The sequence below is a fragment of the Pholis gunnellus genome, assembly GCF_910591455.1.
Source record: "Pholis gunnellus genome assembly, chromosome: 7".
NCBI classification, from domain to species: Eukaryota; Metazoa; Chordata; class Actinopteri; order Perciformes; family Pholidae; genus Pholis; species Pholis gunnellus.
In genome coordinates, this window is record NC_136533.1 from 18434576 (window position 1) to 18458282 (window position 23707).

Sequence of the window (23707 nt, forward strand, 5' to 3'; positions counted from 1 at the left end):
ATGGTCTTTCCGTACTCTGAGTTCTCGTCTCAGAGGTTACCGAGATGCTTCTGATAAGCCTCCCTGTGGTTCTCCAGGTTCGCCTCTGGCGTTTTTGGAGGGCAGAGTAAACACATTACAGACACACAATCATTTTAATACAAAAATCATGTTTCCAGCTGGGCCCAGACGGTAGTGTTTGTCAGATCAACCTCTCCTTACCTTGATGCCCTTGTCTCCATCTAGTCTGCTGCTCCGCCCCCACCCGTCTGTGTCTTTTCCCAAAGAACCAACAAATAAGACAAATGAGCCCCTTAATGGGCTAATGCAAGATTCAGGTATTCTGAAGTTGTGGACATCAGAGATAAGGATATTGGGCAGTGTTAATCACACTGAATGACGTCTGAACGTCCATGTCCATTACAGACCCTAATTGCATCATGAATGAATTAATGGAAATGACACTTTTAAAAATCTGCATAAAATCGTTAACGTGGCAGCAGTATCTATCTACAGTGGAGCTTGGAGTGTCTAAAATCTTGAGCAAATTTTATTTTTGACATATATCCCAAAGTATAAAAGCAATACACACTGTTTGTTATTGTATTCTTTGTTACATATTAATATTAACAATAATGCATTTTACTCTTCATTTTACACATTTTGCTTTAGTGCACCAGCTTTATTGTTACTGTACAAAGTTTCAACTGTGCCAACATACCATGATATATATTACCTTCAGTAAAAGTAACTTTCTTTTGAAAAGGTGTCTGTGGTCAATTTACACCTATGACAACTTTGGGTTTAAAAGCCTCTGGGATCTACTTTTATGATAAATACATACTTTGATATTGCTATTTCTTTGAGGTGTAGTGCTGATATCACGACAGTATTAGTACAAATTTGAACTGAATCCAACCAACAGGTGAAAAATGACATGAGATTAAGTACCAAACACCATCTCCAGAGGTTTTATTCTGCACTTTTCACCTATGGGGTAAATCAATACTGAACCATTTTATCACTTTTTGCTGTACAAAATATGTTTGTTCCAACAATCATAATCAAAATTGTGAAATAAAACATGGTCGTGTTTTGTACTGGGTATCTGAAAAACTAAAGCCCTTCAGAGGATGTGCCCACCTTCACCACCACCGCCTCACCTTTGAAATCCGAATCCAGCCCATGCTGGTAATACAGAGAAGAATTATTCATGTGTAGGTAGTAAGACAGCTGTCTTACTTTACTTTGTGTCTGCTCAGCTTTATGCAAAAAAAGCCCGGCCTGAGCAACATTTGATGATGAAAGTTGGCTTGAACTTCAAAAACGAGCGATTTGACGATCACTAATGTGAACCGGTGTTTGAATAAGATCAAGCTGGAAATATTATCAAAGATAATTATTTATTTAAAAGGAAATAGATAATACAAATGAAACAAAATCATTTTTCACAAATGATTTCATGAGTCATTAATGGCAACAAGAATCCAGCTCTCTCACAGGAAACTCATTTGCCGTCTTGCTTGCAGACATTACTCTTATGAGTTTTATGACATGAATAGTTTTGACACAGGGCACTTTCGAAAAATGCTTTCTGTGGAGTAAATACTGTACAGTGCAATGCCAGGTAAACAATACATCACATCTGATCATTCATTGGTAAACATGTTTTATATCAAAGAACGTAAATGTTCAAAGTTTCATCAATACAGTACATTTATAGTAGACTTCACATAGACCCTGGGCAACCTCCCAGTCTCAGAGAATTTCACATTTAATTATCTCCCTTTGGAATTCCACCAACGCTTTCTGATTTGTGTTGCTTTTCTGCAACTTTCAGTTCTGTTTCTCCGAGTGCAGCCTCACCCGCTCTTCTCACAGTTCAGCTGCCCTCTGCTCTCTTTCAGTTTGTCTTTCTGGCCCTCCGGAGTCTTGGAGTCTCCTTTCAAATCGCTAACCACAGCTCGGAGGGTTTTGAACCTGTCCAGCCGGGTGCTCTCTGCTGCCTGAAGCCTGACCTCTGAACTCTGAGATGCACTGAGGGAGCTGAGGGAGCGCACCGCCGCCAGGCTGCGCTCCTTTCCGGAGGGACGGCGCGGCGTGGTCATGGTGCCGAGCTCCCCCGGGTGCTCCATGTCCCTAATGACCTCACACAAGTAGCGGGCCAAGTCCTGGCTGGAGAAGGAGAGGGTTTTCTGGGAGCGGCGGAAGGGCAGAGGGGACGGCAGGGTTTCTGTCTCTGATGGGGGAATGGCCAGACGCAGGGCTATAGCTGCGCTGCCATTCCCATTAGACACCCCCTTCTTAATGTTGTCCTGGGGAAGCTTAGTCTGCGGGTAGGAGATGATGCTTTGTGGGTAGCTGTACCGGAGGGACTGTGCTGGGCTGGGTTGGAGAGAGCGCTGCAGCTCCACCATATTAAAGGCATTCTGAGAGACCGACAGAGAGGAAAGCAGGGTACGAAGGAAGGACAGAAGACAAGAAAAGAGACATGTTTTCCAGTGTAATCTTTTTTGGGAATTTAAGAGATAATAAAAAACCACATTGCCATATGACACCAATTTGTGCTCAGAGCAGTGTAACTAGTTAATGCCTCTGCTGGCAAATGAACCTGATCCTCAGACTAAGACTAAGCTCCACCATGTAGGAAGAGATGTTGGCATCAAAGGCACCATTGATTAGCCAAGTAATTAATTATCTGATTGCAGAGGGGGTGAAAACTGCTATTACCAGCACTATTAAAACAGAGGCATTAGCCGCTATTGGTGTCTACTTGCTTAATTTTAGCTAATTAACTCACATTCCTAGATCTCCAAGGAGCTGGTATTTGATTTTAATTTCAGGGCACCAACAAACACCCTGTCCCTGTTTGCTGGTTTAGATTTTCTGTTTTATCTCATTTTTATTCTCATATCCTTTCAAAAAGTCCTGAAATATTGTATGGCATTTAAAACACATATGGAAATGAGAACTTACAGCAGTGCAATGTTTGTGCTCAGTGCTTTGTGTACTCTCCCTGCCTGCGTTGCAAATATAAATACCAGCATGTGTTTAAGTTTACCTGGTCTTGCTCCCCTCCACCTTCCTCGTCGTAGTTGAGCACATTTTCACGGATGTCCTCCCACTCGCCGTGGTGTGCAGACACATGGTACACACCCTCCTTCAGGCCCTTGTGTCTCCTCCAGCAGGAGTAGAGGAAGAGGCCCAGCATCAACACTGAGGGGTGCCAGAGAGCAGGTTAACTCAGCGCGAGCACACTCACATAATTAAATAATAAGGAGATAGTGAGGAAAAAACACATCTTCTGGGGTGTACATGAAATTGACAACGTGAGCGGAGATTGAAGATACAAACACTGAAATACTTGGCACTGGCTGGAAAATGTGAATAGAGACATTTTTTGCCGAATGTAAAATAACACCAAACATCACTCTAAACAGATAGATAATATAGACTACAACATACTAAATTGATTTTCCATCACATTCATTTGTCCTGTAAGACCCATCAGTTGCACTGACTGTACAGTTAAGACGTACTAATGGAACTCACATGGAAACAGAGGCACCACCTTTCCACCTATTCACATTGATGTTGCATCTTTGTTTCCTGTCTTATCAAAGACCGCAGTTCCTTGGAAACCTATTAACTGAATTTGTACTCCTCCCAGCTTAAACTCAAAGCCTTGGTGGCTTTGCTGAAGGTGGAAAGGAATGCTGCGGGAGCCGAGCAGAAAAGGTTCTGAAGCATTCACATCAATCACAGCTATTGTGTGCTGAATTATACAGCATGCTGGGCTGACCTTTAAAGTCCATTAATCTCAACCAATATTTTTCTCCCATCTGCCATTCCTTTTTTCCTTTTCTCCCTTCTTCGCTATCTGTTTTTACTGGTTCACGCTCTGTCTTTTTTAATCAGTAATTCTTGAATTTGTTTCTTTGTGTTGGAACTTCCTGTCTTTCCTCTCATTAAGTCTCTCACAGTTTGTGTTTGTCAGTCCCTCTCTGGCCTCGGTCTGGCCTCTACTTTTATCTCTCACACATAGATGGGATCCATTTAAAGTAGAATGGTTTATATAGTGTGTGCTAAGTATCAGTTTAATTGGAAATCTTCTGAGAAATGCAAGGTAATCACATTAGTCTGGATTTTTAAAAGTAATTGCTTCGAAAGAGAAGAATGCACCAACGGCTCTATGGGGTCACACTAACACGCAGATATTCATAAACATCGATAGAAAAACAATTCCCCGGAAGCTAATCTCTGCGGAAAAAAAAATATTATCTCAATTAAAAATCATCATCTCTATTTATTCACTGCCTGGAACATCTTTAACACCTCAGCTGCAACACTTTTTTTTTTTAATGCTGCTCTGATATGATATAGAAAGAGAGAGATTTTCTTTAGTATGGGGTGGAGGGAATGCTGTATTGATCAGCCGATCCGGCTTCTTCACCGCTGCGCCAGAGCGCCCTCGCAGAAAACGCAAGAATCTCGATGAGGCCCGACGCCAAGCAGACGCCGACCCTCCTTCTGGCCCCCAGAATTACCTGCTTCGAGGAGCTGCCCGCAGGCCTGCGCTCACCTCAACCCTCAACACCACCTGAGCTGATATTTGCGCCCCCGCACACACACACACAAACACGCACAAACACAGTAGCTACCTGCTGAAAAACTTTGCCCCTACGCCTGCAGCCGCTACTGCCTAGAGTTGTGTGTGTGCAGCTACATTCCAGTGCGATCAATATCACTCAGGGTGGAGAACAAACATCGCAGTCATTCATCAATCCATAATGCTGCTGCCTCTCTGCCCTCTAACCGATACTATGAGCATGGTATTATGATGTTAGCCCGGACCGGACTGTACATTATGAATGAGCATAAACAACTACAACACAGTATGATCAAAACACTTAACCCTTTCGCTGTAGCTCCAGTCTGAGGTTAATGAGAAAAAATGAACTGCAAGGTAGACGAAACATCAATGCGAGGTTCAGGGAAAAGAAAAATGACGAACGAGCAGAAGGAAATGAGACAGATGAGTGATGGTGGAGAGTTGAGGAAAATCATTTATTTATAAATCTTTCGGGGAATAAAAAGTACAGGCACTTTACATGATCGCTTGGCATCCAGAGCCCATATAGGAAGCTAATTTCTTCCATTCTTCAAAAACCAGAATGTCAGATTTGATGCTGGATTAATGAGACTTGGTCAGAAAACCCCTCGTCTGCTTCTGTCAATAGCACACGCTCAACTCACATTCTGGTCGGTCTGTGATGGCTTATGTAAAACTCAATAATGGATGATCATTTTAACTTTTAATGCACGTTGAGGTAGAGCACTAGTCCCCCTTTAATTTTGCACCCAGCTAGCAGTCTCGCTCAGTGCAGCGAGTGTGTAGAGTGTGTTAGGCTATTTCTGGTTGCAGCTCCTGTGGTGATGAGGGTCATCATGAAACAACTATTGTAGAACCCCTTGTTCATTAAAGCACTGGATTAATCTTGTGTCCACATTCAGGGCCCTTGATCATGAAGTCAAACTGGTTCTTCTTTTTGCTTTCAGGTTGAGTGAAAGAATTGTTTAGCTTATTTAATTCCCTTTTTAAAGGTGTGAAAATGTAATTAGTGTACAGTCATCAAAGACGGCTCTTTCCAGTCTGAATTGTAAATGTAAACCTTGAATATAAATGCCTCATCAGCGACAGCGGGCAAGCCTCTTAAATGGACTGCACCTTTCTTTAGTTGGCATGCAAGCAACACATGAATTTTCATGAACGATGCCAAGGCCACACTTTATCATCTTTGAATTCATTATCAAATATTGAAGACCGCTTTATGCGTTTCATTCTCAAGTGTCAGAATAACTGATGTCCCAATACTAGCCACATACCCTGGAGGGAACGGTGAGTCAGTTATAGAGGCAGAGACAGTGTATTGAATTGCCCAAGCATTTTATAAGCCTGTCTCTGACAGAAAGACTCATAAACAGCACTGTGGCCCTACAGAGGGTAGTGAGTGCACCAACATGAGAGACACTCATACACATGCACATACATTTGTCCTTCTATCTTCGTGTGGACCAGAACATCCCACTTTCTTAGCTATAATGCCTTTAACCAACACAACTAACTCATCCCTGTCCTCGACCTTAACCATGAATTAAAGGGACAGTTCGTCTTTTCTGCAGAGATATCAATGCATATACGTTTAAAAGGCCCTGCCTGCTGGCAGCAGATGTGGGTAGGTATTGAATTTTGGTGCAAGTAAATCTTACGACAGTTTATGACACCATCAATCATGCCATTTTACTGCACAAGTGGGACAGTGTCATCAGCACTTAACTGGTTTAGGCCTAGAGCTGAGACATTAGCTGATTAATCGGTTTGTCAGTCAACAGAAAATTAATCAGCAACTATATTGATAACTGAATAATTGTTTTGCCTTTTCTCAAACAAAATAAACATTATAAACATTATAATTTGAATATATTTGGGTTTTGGACTCTAAAGATGTCACTTAAGGCCCTAAAACCCATGAACAAATGATTGATTCATACACAGAAGACTTATAATTAATGAAAAATATAATGATACAACTTTTAAAAAACATTTTCTTAGTTAAAATGACAATTGTATTTCTTTTTCAGAAAAATCAATTGGTGGTGCTCCTCAGGGTTCAATTTAAGGCTCTCTGTTCCTCAGTTTGTTTATGCGTCCACTTTGTCACATCATGTCAAGTCATAAAAAAATATGTTTTGAAATCTTCAATAGATACACAATTGGACCTGACTATGAAGCCAAATGGCCCAGATGGACTTACATCCTCAAAGCTCTGTTTTGCTCACTTTGACTTTGTCCTTCTCTTTCGACCTCTGAATTGAATTCAATTTAGATGCAGAGAAAAATAAAGTGTTTCAACATGCTTTAATAAATCCCAAATATGTTTTTATGTACTCCATATCTGAAAAGGGGTCACCCAGATAATTATACAGTTTTGCTTAAAATCACTATGTACTCAGGCAACAGTCATAAATCAAAACTTCATAATTCAGCAGTATGCTCAACAGAGACGAAGAGACCACATAACCCTCAGCTCATACTTATGGATTTTAAGATTCTACTCCTCTCCTATAAAGCAGTCAGTGGTTAGCTTCTGGTCTATATTCCTGAACTTATGACCCCTTATATATGAGAACGCAGCCTTGGATCAGCCTAAGTCAAAGTCTTCAAAGGGAGGCTTTTTCAGTGAAGGGCCTCAAACTTCTGAAGGCTTACCAATTCATTTTTTACTTTGAAATGTTTTCAGAAAAACTTCCATTTTGTTCTCACTTGATTCTTTTCTGCACTATCATACACACTTGTGAACTGAACTTTCATATTCACATCACTGCCTCAATCTGGTGCTTGTTGTGTGATTTATTCATTTATTTCTCATATTTATCACAGTTTGAGTTCTTTAATTCCAGCTTGTTTTTTGCCCCCAAACAATCCGGTCTCATCCCAACTCGTCAAATATCAACGGTTGGTCAGTGCCCTTCAATGTCTGATACCGATGCACCGACGCTTTCAACTCCAATCTAAACCCACCTGCGTCATAATTGGACGGTCAGACCAACTGCGTAGACTAAAGAGAGCGATAGCACACAGAGCGGCTGGGAGCGGTGGTGGATGGATCAAACAAACACAGGACTCTCGTCCAGGAGAACGCCAGACAGGTCGATAGACACGTGGGTCATTAGTAGATCAAGTTAACGTCAATCTTGCTTGATCCTTAAACCTTTAGTGATTTTGTTGCCTAAACATATCTTCCAGTGAAGACAGAAATGTATTTTTAAAAGACACTATGCATGTTACAAGTGGAAACTGACACATCGTCCCCGCCACATCCACAACTGACGCCAGAGGGGCACAGAGAGCGTCATAGTTTGAAGCTTAGGGCGTCGGTATTTGACAAGCTTGGAGTGAAAACGTGTTGCCATAAAACAATGCATTCAAGTAAATAACATAATTTGCACTTCATTTTTCAAAAACAAAAAGCAAGTTTGTTTTCATGAACATACCTGTTATTCAGCCTGTTATAAGGCTTTGATGTCATATTTTCACTGGTTGAAGCATTTGTCATTTATAATGTGCGCTGGCCAATGTGTCAATCGAAGGCCACACTAATAACCCCTCCACTTGACACTGTATTGTGCCGACTGCATGCTGCACTCAAGTAGGGAATGTGCTGTAAGACTGTAGTTAGTTTTACTCCTAGTCACAAGATATGTCGTAATGTTTTTTTATTTTTCAAATACCTCAACAAAGAGCTCAAGACCACATTACCACATACTTAATATTGAAGACATAGTCCTCCGTGGGCAGCCATTGAAGTGGTTTATTTTTTATTAATAAGATGTAAAAAGCAAGCTGGTACATTATCCTCCAGCTAGCATGCGTAAAATACACAATGAACAAATAGTTTCTTCAAGTTTAAAGTTCTGAGAGGAGACAAACATGCTGTTTGCTGTTGTGAATGGCTAAAATGTTTCTGCATTTTGGCACAAATGATTCTGTAGATTGTCCTGTTTGCTATTGTTCTTATTTTCTTGCATGCTGCTCACTGCATGACCTCTGACCAAAGGAATCAGCCCCATGCTGGTCCATATCATATCACTATGAGACAGACCGTATTCTATATCTAACCTTTAGCCTATAAGGTTACCCTTGAATAATCCTAATTAAAGTAAAAGACAATAAAAAGCTGTCCTTACTTTGGTAGTTTTTCTTGATGTAAGTGATCCCTGATTACAGCTCCGGAATAGTGTACATAGTAGTGCATGGACAGTATGGGCACATTTAGGGAGACTTGGGCAAACAGAAATGTACACAGAAATGTGGAAGGAAAGGCAAGAAAAAGCACATCAGGGGAGTAAAATGAGAGGATGGTGGGATATAAAACAAGTTGGACACATAAAAAGAAAGGCTGAGAGGGAAATTGACTGCTGAAGTCAGAGCATAACATTGGAAAAGACAAGGGACACAGAAGTGATGAGAAATATAGAAAAACACATAAAGAAGCTGCCCGATTCTCCGGGGACTTTAACAGCTTCCCCGTGAATCATAAATTAACACATACAATGTTTCCCTCCCTGCTACTCTATCAGTTTTGTTTCATGTTTCCACCAACCTCCCATGGAGATATCACATCCTGGTACAACTCAAGAGATCAATACGTCTACAAGATACAATATGTGTATGTAGATTTCACAGAACCAAAAAGAGGTGGAAAACAGATAAAACAGTGGATGTTACAGAACAAAACCAAACATAATGTGAGGATTATACCAAGAAGATGAGAAGAAACAAAAATGAAAACACAAGACGAAATTCAATGTATTGAAGATGAAAAAGAAGGAAAATGGCAGACAAAAACATACAGAACGCATAAAATAAAACATGAGAAGAGATGATGACACGAGTGTTGGGTTACCACAGGTAGAAGAGGACGTAGTCGACATAGCTACCTAGAAAGGCCATGACACATATGCTGATGGCGAACATGGAGCTGAGGCTGAGGCTGTTGCTGTCCTCATTGTGGAACATGGCGAGCGTCACCTCACAGTGGCGTCCCCGGTAGCCCTCGCTGCAGCGGCACGAGTAGCGGGACGGAGAGTGAGCCACACAGGTGCCGTGGCGACACGGCCGGCTGGCGCACAGCGTGTAGACACACACTTTGCCCAGGGAGTTCTCTTTGGTCATGTGGCCCGGAGGGCACCTGTGCAGAGCGGAGACAGCGGTGTAAAGCAAAGACAAGAGGCCCTTGGGAAGCTGTCAGATAAAAGGAACATTGAGTTCTACAAAGCTATGACACCTAAGCAGACAGTGTCAAATCAAATCTCTTAGGAGTTACAGTCCTTAAACCAGATTCAAAGATATGCTCTTTGAAGGTTACAAAGTGTCGACTGTACTGTATAAAAACAAAAGAGGAAAGAAACTGAGAAGCTGAGATTGGCTTTGCAGTAGTACTTCCACAGTATATTTGTACAAAACATCCCCCGGATATCATTCAACCCTGGCCCCTGCTTCTCACAGTGCTTTGTAACCTGAGGCTTTGCTGCCATCACAGAATATGGATAGGTTGTGGAAAGTCACACACTGTGTCAGAGTCTTGAAATCACAGCCAGGAGACTGAGTGGTCCTGCAGAGTTTAAAGGGGCAGCCGACACTGTGACAGTCGCCGCTGTTCGACACTATTCTCTCAGGTTGACACACTGTTAAACACACAGTAACAGGGGCTGAACTCAGCCAAGCTGCCATCTGGTGGACACTTTAAAACTTTGATCATACCGTTATACTTTCACATAATAGTACTCTATCACTTGTTTTGATTACTGCAAGCTTGATTTTTTTTATTTATGTGTTAGTGGATTTAGAAATTGGAGCTGTTAATAAATGTTTCACTATTTTTGATAGATAATTCATATGCCATTAATGAGAACAACGTTAGGGTTACCAGTTTTGCATTTATGTCAATTATCATTCATAAATATCCATGTCAGTAATACATTAATACATGTATAATAAGGCAACCCATTGAGTATACACTTGTATGTATTAATAAACTGCGCTTTCGTGATCGATGACCAAAGGACTTTTGATGGAAAGGTTTTTCTTATTGATGTCTTATAAGTTATCTAAAAAATAGAGCATTAGTAAATGATTGATTAAATATCACTAAAGTCATTAGTTAGAGCTTATAAACCCTTTTGAACAAAAAGAAAGAATTTCCTGTTGTTATATTTATCAGTATTTTTTTATTGTTTAGATTATTGCTCTTAATATAAGCAGCAATTTCAGCAAACTATGCTATTAAATGAAGTATAGTATTAATATTAGTAACATTTGTGTTATTATTTATAATGGTGACTTGGTTGTCTGTCTTTGTAACATAGTTGGTTAAATTATTGTTCCAGGCTTTCGACTTAGTTGTATTTTTGTGCCGATTCACCTGCAACCTGGTCACAGATGATTTGTCCTCTCTGCGTCTTTTTTTTTTAAAGCGTGTACATATAAAGGCCAATTCCTTGTTCATAGCTGAAACATGATAATAAACAGCATTTAACCTAATGTGACCAGTTGTTAAAACTGTTAATAAGTTACTTGACATTTAAAGTTCCTTTCCAGAAGGTTATATTGTTCTATCTACCTGCTGTAGGAAATCTAAATAGTGTGTGGGTCTTGATGTCCATTCTTTTTGCAAAAATTGCAAGTTGAGTGCTGGCGTTAGTCATTTTATGATAAGCAAGGCTGTGGTATGCAGGCGTGGTCTCTGGATGTATGTGTGTAAAAGTGTGCAGATCGTGCCTGCATACTGTATGGTGTCATTAACACCCTGGGTTGTTTATTCCGTATGTATTTAGAGCACCTGCACTCATAGTGTCTCCAGAGGTCCACACAGACCAAGGGAGGGGAGCAGTGATGTTTCCTGCAGGCTTCTGAATAGCAGCCAACAGAGACGCCCTGCGAAGTGACCACCTGAAGCCCCTCTGTGGGCTGCTCCCGTCCCAGAGGAATGGAGCGGCCGTTAAATATCACATCTCGCAAACAACCTGGAGGAATGAGGCAAAAAGAAAAGCTGAGTTTACAACACCAAAAGACACTTGAAGACACCAGTCCTCGGGCAAAATCTTTTATGGACACGCATTTACACCATGGCAGAGCTGTAAACTCAAACACACACACACTCGCATTGACACACATAAACATACTCGCTGACACACGCGCGAGCATGCAAACACACAAACAGCCTGAGGCCAAGCTGTCAGCATGAACTTCTTTTTTTGGCAGGATATTTTCTCTGCTGGGTAGTTTGCTCACTCTGTGGGAAGCATGAGGCTCTAACACATCATTTAAATACAGATCGGTTCCACGAACTCCCTTTCTCTGATCCGCTTGAAACAAAGGAATCAAACACCTTTGGATTAGTGGTAAAGATAAACAGTGAATTACTTATAAGTCCATTCATTTGAACAGGTATACAAGTTAACTGTGAAGTCCACTCCTTTCAGTATGCGTTTGCCGATTAATCTGTTTACAACTTAGCCTGTTGATTCATATAACACATCCATTGATTCTTCCACCCAATATGAATTCATTTGTTCACTCATTTAAATTGAAATATACACTCATTCAGTCTCATTAAACCAAAGCACGTAAGCAGCCACCTACCGAGGAAGCTCCGGTTGTGTCCCGAGGGAAAAGAGTTTCCGAGCATCACCACGGAGGGGTCAATAATAATCTCCTGACTCCGCCCAGTTGAGGCCGTAACCTCTCGCCGTCCTCCACCTCCGTCCAGTCGCAGCGTGAACTCTCTGCCATACCGATCCAGCTCCACCTCGTGCCACTCTCCATCACTGAGGCGATGGTAGGGCAGTGTCAGGTTGTAGTTGCCATCTCCGAGGTTGTAGAAAACAGCCAGCAGACCCTGAATAACCTGAGACACACAGTGGAGCTTTGCTGATTTAGAAATCCAGTCATTCAAACAGACAAGAGAGCCAAAAGCTAATACAGATGTGTTTATGTGTTATGGATGGGCTCCAGATTTACTGCTGGACTGCATGTGGGAGACTTTTGCATCGCTAAAACCAAAACAAGCTGGTCTGTTTTGTCATCAATCAGGATTTCAAGGCTTGGAATAGTTGTGTGAATAAAAAAGTAAAATGGGGTGACACAAATTCTAAACAGACAGACCTGGACTCCTGCCATATTGTGCAGTGTTGATGAGTAAAAACAGATTTTGAGCATAACAACATGATAAGAAGTAGGCCAGCTCCCGTGGTGAAAGAAAAGGAAGCAAAGGTTGGGCCAGACAAAAAGTATGTTATCCAACTACCAAGAACAGACTCTCTGTGGTGAACCTGCCAGAAAAAATGGTATGAAAATTTCAGTTGTGAAAATTAATTTAGTAATTTTGCAGCTATGATGCTTTGCAGAGCTGCCGTACACATCGCTGCATGGCAGAAGCCTGAGGATCCCGAAGGGAAGGTATACAAGAAACAACAATTATCTTCAGCAGTTAAGGATGAGCGAACACAATGGACCCAACCAATGAGGGGCTCCCATAACTGCAGCTTGTACATGTCCAAAGCTTAATTGGAAACAGTAGGGCAAGATAATTCACATTCAGCCCAGCCTGCATTAACTATTGCTCCCTCAGCATGGGCATTTCAAATGCGTCTCCCCCACTGGACCCCCCCCCCCCCCCCCCCCCCTCCCCCCCCCCCCCCCACACACACACACACGCACACACACACTTACAGTAAAAGCTGACTTTGCTCTCCCTACTGCCTCATCCTGCCCTCAAGTCCACAACAAAAATGAGCAAAGGACAAAGGACTCAATCAATACTCAGAAAAAAGAATCTGATTATATAAACTTTCTGCAGCGCCCCCAGAGATCTACCCAATCACCATTAAACACAAAATGTTCAAATGTATTTCTGAAGACTGAATTTCTGCAGAACTTTAAAATCACAAAAAAAATAAAAGGCTATGATTTTAGAGTTTTACTATTCTTAAGGGTCACTGGTCTTTGACAAAGCAGTGCATGCCAGTCGCTCCGAAAAAACTCCTTCACACACTGCATTAGATGAGTGTTTTCTTCACAGAGACACCATACTCCTTGGAGGGCTGCATGTTGTTTATACCCAGCTAGCCTTCGGTAACCTTTGTGTGAAAGTGTGGTTATTTATTCAGTATGCACTCTATCCCATATCTACCCTTAAGAAAAAAAGGGGAGAGAGACAGCCCTTTAAATTAGGACTTGTTGTCGGCAAATACACCAGGCTTGAGCTCAAGTGTTTCTAAGAGCTTTGAGTCAATCGGGCTGAAAATGTTTCAGCATGCTGCCACAGACAGACATCAGATGCAGCTCACCAATTCAACTCCAGAGAGGGTTTCACAGCCAGCATACAGTAAAGGCTACAGCCTTTTCCTATTTCTGTCACTGTGGGACTGCAACAAGGGAAGAAGACAACATTGTTTTCCCTCATGAAGTTCAAAGATCCTAAGAGGAATAAGAGATGAGGTCTTTGCTTTAAACAATGCTGTCTAACAAGTAACAAGCACAAGACAAGATGTTTTCAAAGACAGACCAGTGGTGTGGAATATACCAAAACGGAGACAGGTTCACTGAGAACAGCTGACCTGTGAGTTAGCCAAAAGTGACAGTCCTCTCAGAGCCATTTTACTTCCAGGTGCTGTTTACACTCGGCCTGTCATTCAATGAGACGAAAGGTCTTGACGAAACACTGGCTTCTTATCCACTCAGGAATGGGTCAGGCAGGAGAAGCATGCTCTTACGGAGGTTTGGCAAAGTGAGGTAGACTTGTCTCCTGGAGAAACGCTCTGCGTGAGCACCGCCCCACACCAGTTGTGGCAACGCGAGCAGCATGCATGCAGACATGACTTTAAGCTCGCTACTTGAAGCACGCTGTGTCAAAAGCCTAAAGCTCAGAACAGGGGATCTGACCGTCACTTGAGAGCACGCTGCCCTTGAATTACAGTGCCCACAGTTGCTTTCATGCCATATTGAATTGTGTTTTGAAAAATTAAGCAGAGACAGAAATAACCTTGAACAAAGAAGGCCTAATTTCTTAAATAGCAGCCTCTCAATAGCAGCATTCTTCAGACTTACTGAAAGACCTTGTTGAGAACATACATATGTCAATCACCCGGCCCCCTCAGTATCCACGCATATGTCTCCAACCCTGATATTACTCACTCTCAGCCTGACAAGTATTTGCAGCAATCATTGTCTGGGCCCTAATTATCATCTTGAGGCCCACAGACAAGACAATCAGAGCTGTCAAGGTGGAGAGGAGTGACCAGTCGTGACTCACCTCTAAACGTAGGTATTCATTCTGCTCCTGGGAAAGCAGGCTGAGGATGACACCAAAGGCGGCACGTGTCCGAACCCCGACCTGGACCCTCATCTGTCGCGCAGGCAACGACCACGAGAGCTGGAACTGAATGTGGCTCCGGCCGTCGAAGGAGAACTCTGGAGCCACTTGTCAATCAAAAACACACAAGGCTTGTTCAATTAATTCAGCTGTCAAATGAGAAATAATTGAGGATATCACAGCGAGGGAGTGCAGCTCTGCAAAAGTACTTCATGTCGGCAAAGTTATCTTCCCACTGCAGCAAAGTGACGTTTTGGAGTGCAGAATTTCCCACATCCCATTTGGATTTGTACACTTTGTGAGGCTTAAAATCCCAAACTCCACTGAGATCTCACTGTTCCTTTCCTTAAAACCTCATGGTCAATTGAAAGCAAATTCATATGCTTACCTTGATCACACTGGGGCCCTGTAAACCCCGGTTCACACAGGCAGCTAAAGGAGCTAAAGGATCCCCACTCGCTGTGGCAGCGACCCCTCTTGCCGCAGGAGGACAATTGCTCCATGTTGTTGCAGTGGTCATCAATAAGAGAGCAGCCTGGCACAGTGTTGGAGGAGTCAGCTGGGGAACCAAGGTCATATAGCTGAATACAAGAAGAAAAAGAAAAATATGAAGAGGAGGAAAACTCAGGTGGCTGTTGCTGTCCTTCCAATAATAGTTGAGAGAATGGAAATGTGATTGCAGATTGAGAAATAAATGTGTATCTTGCCATTAAATGTAAGATACTATAAATTGATATCTGATTGCTGACTTTTTAATAATACATTATATCTTGATTCATACAATTGATCATCGGCAGGGAAATTTAAGTGTCACAGTAGCAGAAATATGTACAAAATAAGAGAAATAAAAAACATCTACTATATACAAATAGAACCATGGGAAATGAAAAAAGAAGCACTACACACCATGCATAGTATTATGAACACAAATAATCAACATAATGTTACAAGATACTTAAGTTGTAATCAACAAAAAATGCGCTTCAGAAAAGGATTGGGTCGGTAAGGTATGTGTGTCTGCAGACAGCAGTGTTTGTAGCAGCATGACAATGAGGTTATTGCAGTTGTACGAGAACAAAACAGTGTGTGAAGCCTTTCAGTGCAAAGATAATAGGGCTGAAGGTTACAACAGTAGTCATTGACTCATAACAAAGTTCTTGTTAGTTGTATTGATATTGTATTTTCATTGTAAGCTGTTCTTTACTGCTTCACAACATTTCAGAGAGAAATAATGTTCTTCTTAGTCCACTACATTTGTTAAGTGCTTTAGTTGCTACGTATATTGCAGATTCATATTTTACGTTCAAAACCAGGATCAGCTTATAAAGTATGTATTGTTATAGATTTAACTATGCTTGCTATACAGCGGCTGAATTTAGCTTCACCAAAACCAACTACAGAACAATATTAAAATACTGCTCATACATTTACGCATTACTTATAATAATCCAATAATGTAATACAATATAACATAATATTGAGAGATGTCATCCTGCCTAATAGAAATGTTGCTGTATCTTTACTCTTTGACCACAAGTCGCGCTGTAGAGAACTGTTTATATTAGAAGGTCCCTGTCTCGTGCGCGTGCATGAGGATGCACATGCATGAGAATGCACATGCATGAGAATGTGCATGCTTTCTTTTACATAAGTCCAGTGATTCAGGTGGTCCTTTTTTATTAGCAAATGTGTTGATGTATATACAGCACATCTACAATGTAAGGTATAGAAAAAAAACACTGAGCCTCCAGCACCGATATATCTAAGAGAGAGATACACTAAAGCAATCTATTGCCATATGGCAAAGTGTGTATTTATTAAACCCTGCCTGCTCCACATAGTACCTTGCTGTCCACAAGTAGGTTCCTTATACATCCAGTGTAATGTTTGTGCTGCAGCTGTGGGTATTCATAGGATATATTGCTGTTGACCCCTCCAAGCTGCAATACTTGACTTCCATTCAGATACCTGAGAAATAAAAGCAACTATCAATATGCAAACAGAGGAGAAGAAAAGGAAGGAGCACCATGTAAATTCTCAAGGTACAAATTCAAAACACACCTCTCAATATAAAGAAGCACAGAATGCAAGCAGAAGAAAAAGAACGCACGCGTAATATAAACTGTCATGGTTCAAATTCATGGTTTCATTCTTTTCCTGCTGAGGTTGTCATCGCTGTCACTGCTCTCTGACAATAAATATGACATCTTATTGTTGTTCCTTTTCCCTTATTGTGAAAATAAAAGCACAACTGGTAAATTGTATTTGTCCGAAACGATGAAAACACAAACTGATTCAGCACAGCAACTCTTAAGATAAAACTGAATATTTTTCAAAGCTAATTGTGGCTTGTTAACAAGCACATTACCTGTTTAATGACATAACTATTTGTATTATCTAGTTGAAACTCAAATACAGTGATCAGAGTAAATGGCTCTTTTTTAAGTTATTTAATTAAATAGTGGCAACACCCTGATGGTAATTAATAATCTTCATAAATTCATAGCTTAATTATACAACAAAACAATGATCACATGTGCCAGGCAGAGCCCACTATGGGGGAAAGCAAACTCAGCTGTGACTATGTACAGAAACACAGCCAGAAGGATTAATTAACATTTTAAGAATTCTATCTGCTGATTTCACCAACAGTTTCTTCCCTCCAGAGAGGACAGAATGTGAACGCAGTGAGCCTCAAACAGTCTGACTCCCTATCTGATTTGATTTCAATACATGACTCCACGCAGGGTATAATATACCAGAGATAGAGCCGTTATTCTTTTCTCTATGTGAATGAGCGATGTTGAGAAGAACATGAGCTGTTTAAAGTTTTCAAAAATATTACTTTTCGGGAACATCAGGGAACGCTGAAGATGCTCCAACTGGCCTTTGCTAGATAACGTTTGAGCTGAGACAATAAATCGAAAAATGAAATAGTCAACAGAAAATTAATCTGCATCTATTTTGAAAAAATGCCAAACATTATCTGGCTTCAGCTCCTTATATTTGAGTATTTGTTGTTTTTTTCTGTTCTATACTAAACTGTATATCTTTGGGTTTTGACCTGTGTTCAGCCAAAACAAGGCATCTAAAAAACGCCCCCTTGGGCTCTAGGAACTTTTTGTCACTGTTTTATTTACATTTCATAACTAAACTATTAATCAGTTAATTGGGAATAAAACATCATTTTGACTTTTACCACAGTGCAAACTGCTTCCTCTGTGACTGCTAATGCCTGGACTCGATATAGGATTGTTTATCCCTGTGGGGACATGTGATTGCAAAGACGCTTTTCCTTTGGGCCAAACATCCTTTTAGATTTAAAAACAGTGAAGAGAACAAGACCCTAGAAGATTAATAGACAACAACCACAGGAAAACCCCAGAAGGACCTCCGGAGAATTTCTAATCTTTGGTTACTTCAAACACAGGGGTTTTTCAAAACAAACATGTAGCCACGTTTATTTATTCATGTCTACATGTTCATGTATATGTTATGGAATATAATAAACACAATGTATTATGTATACTATCATTTAGTACTTAATGTCTCCCTTTAGGATTCCCAAGAACCGTCTGGTTATTATTTTGTGCAGTGTTCAGACTTGGTACATTTAATCATTGCTCTTACTTGTCCCGGTTGGGTGTGACCCCACGGATTTCACAGGATGAGCGGTCCTCTGTCACTGCCCATGAGTCCACGCCTTCTGTCTCCATGATAATTGCACTGGAACATCGATCGAGAGTGAAGCGCACTTCCTTTAAATTGAGGGAGAGTGGAGAGAGGTCATCGCTGCTGCATATATGGATGTGTGAGTATAATATAGCCAGGCGCGCTCTACAAGTTACAGCACATATTTTATTCTGACATCTTCTCCTTACACAGAGAGGAAGAGAGAACGACATGTAATGATGTACTTCTCTTACTTTACTGTTGCTCCTCACATCAAGGCGATGCCAGCGTCTGTCAGTTACCCCAACGTTATTTGTTAACTGGAGGACCAGGGTCCCAGAACCATGGTTAATTTTCAGACTAGGTGTCCCACCAATCAATTCTGAGGAAAAAGAAAGTTCAGAATTAACATTAGCTACTCAGAAGTAAATTAAGATTATCATTTTACCTGAATGAAATGTTTTCAACTCAAACTAGAATTACCGCCTTGCGGTTATATGCCAACCAGTCCAGTTGCAGTTTACATCCATGTCTGTCTGAAACGTCATCACTTTTCCAGTGACCTTGGCCTTTGACAACCAATTACAAATCAGTTCATCCTTGAGTCAATGTGGATGTTTGTGCCAGATGTAATTAATTTCCCGAAAGGCATTCCTGAGATATCGCATTCACGAGGATTGGATTGACGTGAGGTCTGAGTGACCTTGACGTTTGACCATCAAAATCCAATCAATTAATCTTTGACTCCAAATGGACGTTCGTGCCAAATTTTAAGAAATTAATTCCAGGTGTTCCCGAGATATCACGTTTACGATAATGGTACAGATAACCCAAAAACATAAATCCTCCGGCCACAGCTGTTGATGGCGTGGAGGCATTAAAAGGCTCTTAGAGATTTGTAGAAAAAGAGCTTAACTTGCTCGCCTGACAAAATATACCAGCAAGGTCAAGGGAAAAAAAAAATGTGATGAAATGTATTGGAAAGAAAGAAAGAAACGGCAAGATGCAAATTACTATTTCATACGGGCCCAAGGGATGTATAAAGGCTTCTCACCTCAGAACAAACATACACTATAAACCCAAGAAGAGAATGACAATACATAATAACACAGCAGGGTTATAGCAGGGAATCTGAAATCCAGTAACTTGCCAGTAACTTCAACAACATGCAGCAGTGTTTTAAAGCGCTCTGTAAAATGTATTACTTTTACTATTTAGTTTATTTACCACTACCGATAGTTTCTATAAGTAACATGAGTCATTACAGTAATGCACGTCGGGTTGCAATAATATACTAGTCCTATGAAATTGAATTTATAAATAAATATACTGGAAGTATAAATCCCTATACCTAGCAATCACTATACCCTTTCAGTTTGATAAATTCTTTACAACTGTCCTTCACCTGGAGCCTTCAGGTACGAGCCTTTGTGTCAGTGAGAATAAACCTTGCTGATGTGATCTTGACTGAGACACTGAATATCTACCAGGCACAGAGTCTGTTCAAGAGCTGAACCACTGTTGTGACACGGGAGCACTATTTCTTGTGGCTCATGACAAAGTATTACATACACATTAAGCAGTTAAAGTGGGTTGACTGTGTAGCAGCACATTAAGTACTTACTGTATAACTCGGTAGAGTGAGTTTTTATATCCCTCAGCAGAAACAATTTGCCTCATATATCTGATTAGCTACCATCCAGCAATTAAACACACAAAATTAAGTTTCAAGTTTTAGTGCAAAAATGGCCCACAGGTCCATTGGCACGCATCTAATTATGCAGACTCATAGTTTACCTATGGCCATGTAGTCCTCACTATCCCCAGGCAGGAGAGTGGCCACCGGGCCCGCATACAGAAGCAGTCCATCGTCTTCCTCTGTCATGAACTCCAGTGAAAGATGGCTATCAAAGCATGGCCTTAAGGGGGGAAACCAGGCATAGCCGTTGCCAAGGAAACTAAGCCTTGCCTGCTGACATTCTGGCCCCTCAAGCTGCGGGGGGCAGCGACACCTGTAGCACAGAGAGGCAGAAAAAAAACCTGTGAGGAAAATCAATGCGAAAGATGGGGAAAGAAACAATCAGTGTCGTTCATGTGTTGTGGTCTGTGAAATCTTCACACTGTCCAATCTGGATCCGAGCGTGGTGACTTTTCTGTGGTGGACGTGACGGTCTTGTTGATTCCCACAGGGAGCGGCTTTGACGTTTGCACCAACATGCCGACTTGTCCACAGCCAGGTAAGAAAGTGCTTTCGTCAATCAATTGTTTGCATTCGCAACAAAGCCCTGAATATTCAATTCTACATTCAATCAATTAGCTATGAACACAACATTACGCCGCTCTATTCTTCATCTATCTCAGCTGGCCGGGCTGAACCCTCTGGAGAACGCTCTGGCTCGGCACATCACATCTTCTTTGTTACGAGATAATTAATTCTAGTTCTCTCTCTTTTCTATGCACCGTGCCATCAGTGATTTCCTGGACTTTTTCTCACTTATCCCCACCCGCCCCCCTTCTCATTCTTAAGGTATTACACGCTTTGGTTGATATCTGTGCAATTGCCTCTTCTTGTACTTATCTACTTTGATTAGAGCTTGAGTGTTAGGGATCACTGCTCCAGCAGTAGCTGGAAATGAAATGTTTTTCATGCCTATCTTCAACGTTTGTGTGTGAGACCGTAATGGTAAATATTAATAATCATACAAAAATACCATAAAGGGAGAGATACATACAGTGATAAAAAAACAGCTCATTATATTACTGTGATCACCAGGATGGAAGGGACCGGTTGATATCGTCCTATCTCCTCCAATGTAGGCATGTAGACAAGCTGGCTTCGCTGATAATGTCAAAGCCATCTATTTCCATGCAATGTCTGAGGAAGGCTGTGTGTACTGAGGCTGTTAGGGGCTATTTCTCCCCATCACTGTTTATTCTGCAGCGGGGCAACACATGTCAGGAATACTGATCCATCGAACGGGATGGCTTAGGTGGAGCGTAGCCTTATGCATACGTATGCACATGGCGTGCACAGCACCTCACTGTTTCACTGCTCTTTCATGTGACTCATGAGAGCGATGCCAATCCAAATCAAGAAGTGCAGGGCATGTTTTTCTCACTTCTGACTGACAATATCTGATCAGCTGCCGTCTGAGGTTGCCTGTTAAGCTCCTTCGACAGAGGATAGAACCAAAAATTGGATTCTTTATGGTTGTGGTGCATTCATATGGGGGCACATATAGCACATATGGGGAGATAGTCTTCTTGCAGAACAAGGGCTTCTCTCAGCAGTGTGCAGATTAGCTGCAGTAGAGAATTTAAAAGATAAAAAAGAGAGATTTCTGTACACTGGTACATGAACTTGCATGCATGCATGTAAATGGTATTAAAGGAGATTTTGAGAAGTTGTGAGCATAGAGGGGGGCCAGAGTTGTACTAATCCCCTTGCCCTATATTTATTTAATCTGGGCATTAGTGTTCATGAAATGAACTGCATGCTGTTTCTAGACTCCCACAGAGACCTATACACTTGAAGTTGAAGGTCTTTATATTGACTACACATATATATAAATATTTAGAGTTAATATGCTAATGACCTTAACACAAAAGCTATGTTCATTATTTACTGTCAGGTTCTGCAAAAGACAGCACACCACAATTTAAAATGTTCAATATCAAGCTATAAATCTAGAGGCCTAATTTAAATAATAAGGGCCAAGACACACACAGAGTTCAGGTTGGTATACACGTACATGCACATTGCTTTATTGCAAATAGCCCAAAGCCTCTTGAAAAATCCTGCTACTCCATATTCAGATGACAACACAGCAGTGCAGCTCAAGCAAGTTAGGTCAAGTTGCAGGTGAAGGACATTTTTCTCACAAGAGGGGCTGTTAGTAATTCTGGGCTCATTTTCCAAGATGACACTCTTACACGACGCCTGACAGGACTAGAGAGGAGAGACTGCAGCACATCAGGAATCTCCCATTCCTGGTTTCCTATCTTTTGAGAGCCTCTTCCAACTCCAGTCCCCATGAACACCTGGAGACATGCCTCTCACCTGTATCCACTCTGGGTGTCGACGCAGGTTCCCCCGTTAAGGCAGGGGTTAATGGGGTAGGAGGAGCAGGGCTGGTGGGCCATTTCCCTGGCAGCGCAGCCACACACAGCCGAGGACGTCACCTTCACTGACACCAGCGATAAGGCACCTGAGTCTACCAGGGTGGGCGTGTCAATGATGCTTGACTGTGTGGAGCAGCCGCTGGTTGTCTTGCAGTCGGTGCGCACACACTCATCTATCTGCACCTGGCTCACATTCGCACGCAGCAGTGACTGCAGCTGCGGAGAGCCAGAAAAGAGAAGAAGGGAGGAGATGCAGGACACAAACATGGCAATTACAATAATTGTCAGCGAAGATACAAGGATTTGTATCTCCAATGTGGGTGAGCACACAGTGATATACATCTGGACGGTTAAAAGGCTTCACAAGCAATGCAAAAGAAGAAGACCAGGCCTCCATAAATGCTTTTAATATTCTATAACTGGTTGTTTTTTAAAGGAGTAAGACATACAATTAGGAATGGCAGAGGAATAGAAATGATGCAGATTCAAAACATGACAGAAAGAAGCGAAAAAAAGGAAAGTAGACAAAGAAAAGAAATGAATTGAAGAGACAAAGAGACATGACAGGGCCAGGCAGTAAACAGACAGGAAGTTGGTGTGAAAATGAAAGGGCAGATAAAGAGCCCCGTTATCTCTTCCACTCAAGCTCCCAAGTGTATCACTTGATATATGAGCATTGATCTCTATCTATCAGACACAATGGTATATATACCTTCTTTTTATGTGCGATGAGGACAGAATGCAGTTTCTCAGGGCGCAGGTAGCCATTATCAGTTAGCACATAGAAATGGATGTCCACGGTTCTCTCCTCCCTGTCTGCTATGCTGAAAATGTTGATGCTCCCCGTTCTGACAGACAGCGTCTCAGACAGGAAGTCCCAGAACGTCTCCAGTCGACTCTTCCCCTCGACGTGAGAGTCGATAAATTCTCTCGCTGTTATGCCTTCAGGAGACAAAGAGAGAACTACTGACTCGTCAATGACAACTACAGAGTTGATC

General features: G+C 41.5%; 1 protein-coding gene across 1 annotated transcript in view; it reads right to left on the reverse strand.

Annotated features, from left to right (window-relative positions):
* Window positions 1–1841: 1841 nt before the first annotated feature.
* The window catches only part of LOC306698878 (neural-cadherin-like), a gene marked incomplete at both ends in the record, with an annotated part of 75648 nt that continues 53782 nt past the window's right edge, over window positions 1842–23707 (reverse strand). Inside the window, 13 exons of the mRNA XM_079163369.1 lie at window positions 1842–2408; window positions 3041–3195; window positions 9481–9731; window positions 11382–11565; window positions 12185–12449; window positions 14856–15022; window positions 15304–15496; window positions 16760–16883; window positions 18546–18673; window positions 18842–18969; window positions 20385–20599; window positions 22648–22925; window positions 23422–23651. Coding sequence (XP_079019495.1) covers window positions 1842–2408; window positions 3041–3195; window positions 9481–9731; window positions 11382–11565; window positions 12185–12449; window positions 14856–15022; window positions 15304–15496; window positions 16760–16883; window positions 18546–18673; window positions 18842–18969; window positions 20385–20599; window positions 22648–22925; window positions 23422–23651 — 2885 coding nt within the window. The remainder of the gene's footprint in view (window positions 2409–3040; window positions 3196–9480; window positions 9732–11381; window positions 11566–12184; window positions 12450–14855; window positions 15023–15303; window positions 15497–16759; window positions 16884–18545; window positions 18674–18841; window positions 18970–20384; window positions 20600–22647; window positions 22926–23421; window positions 23652–23707) is intronic.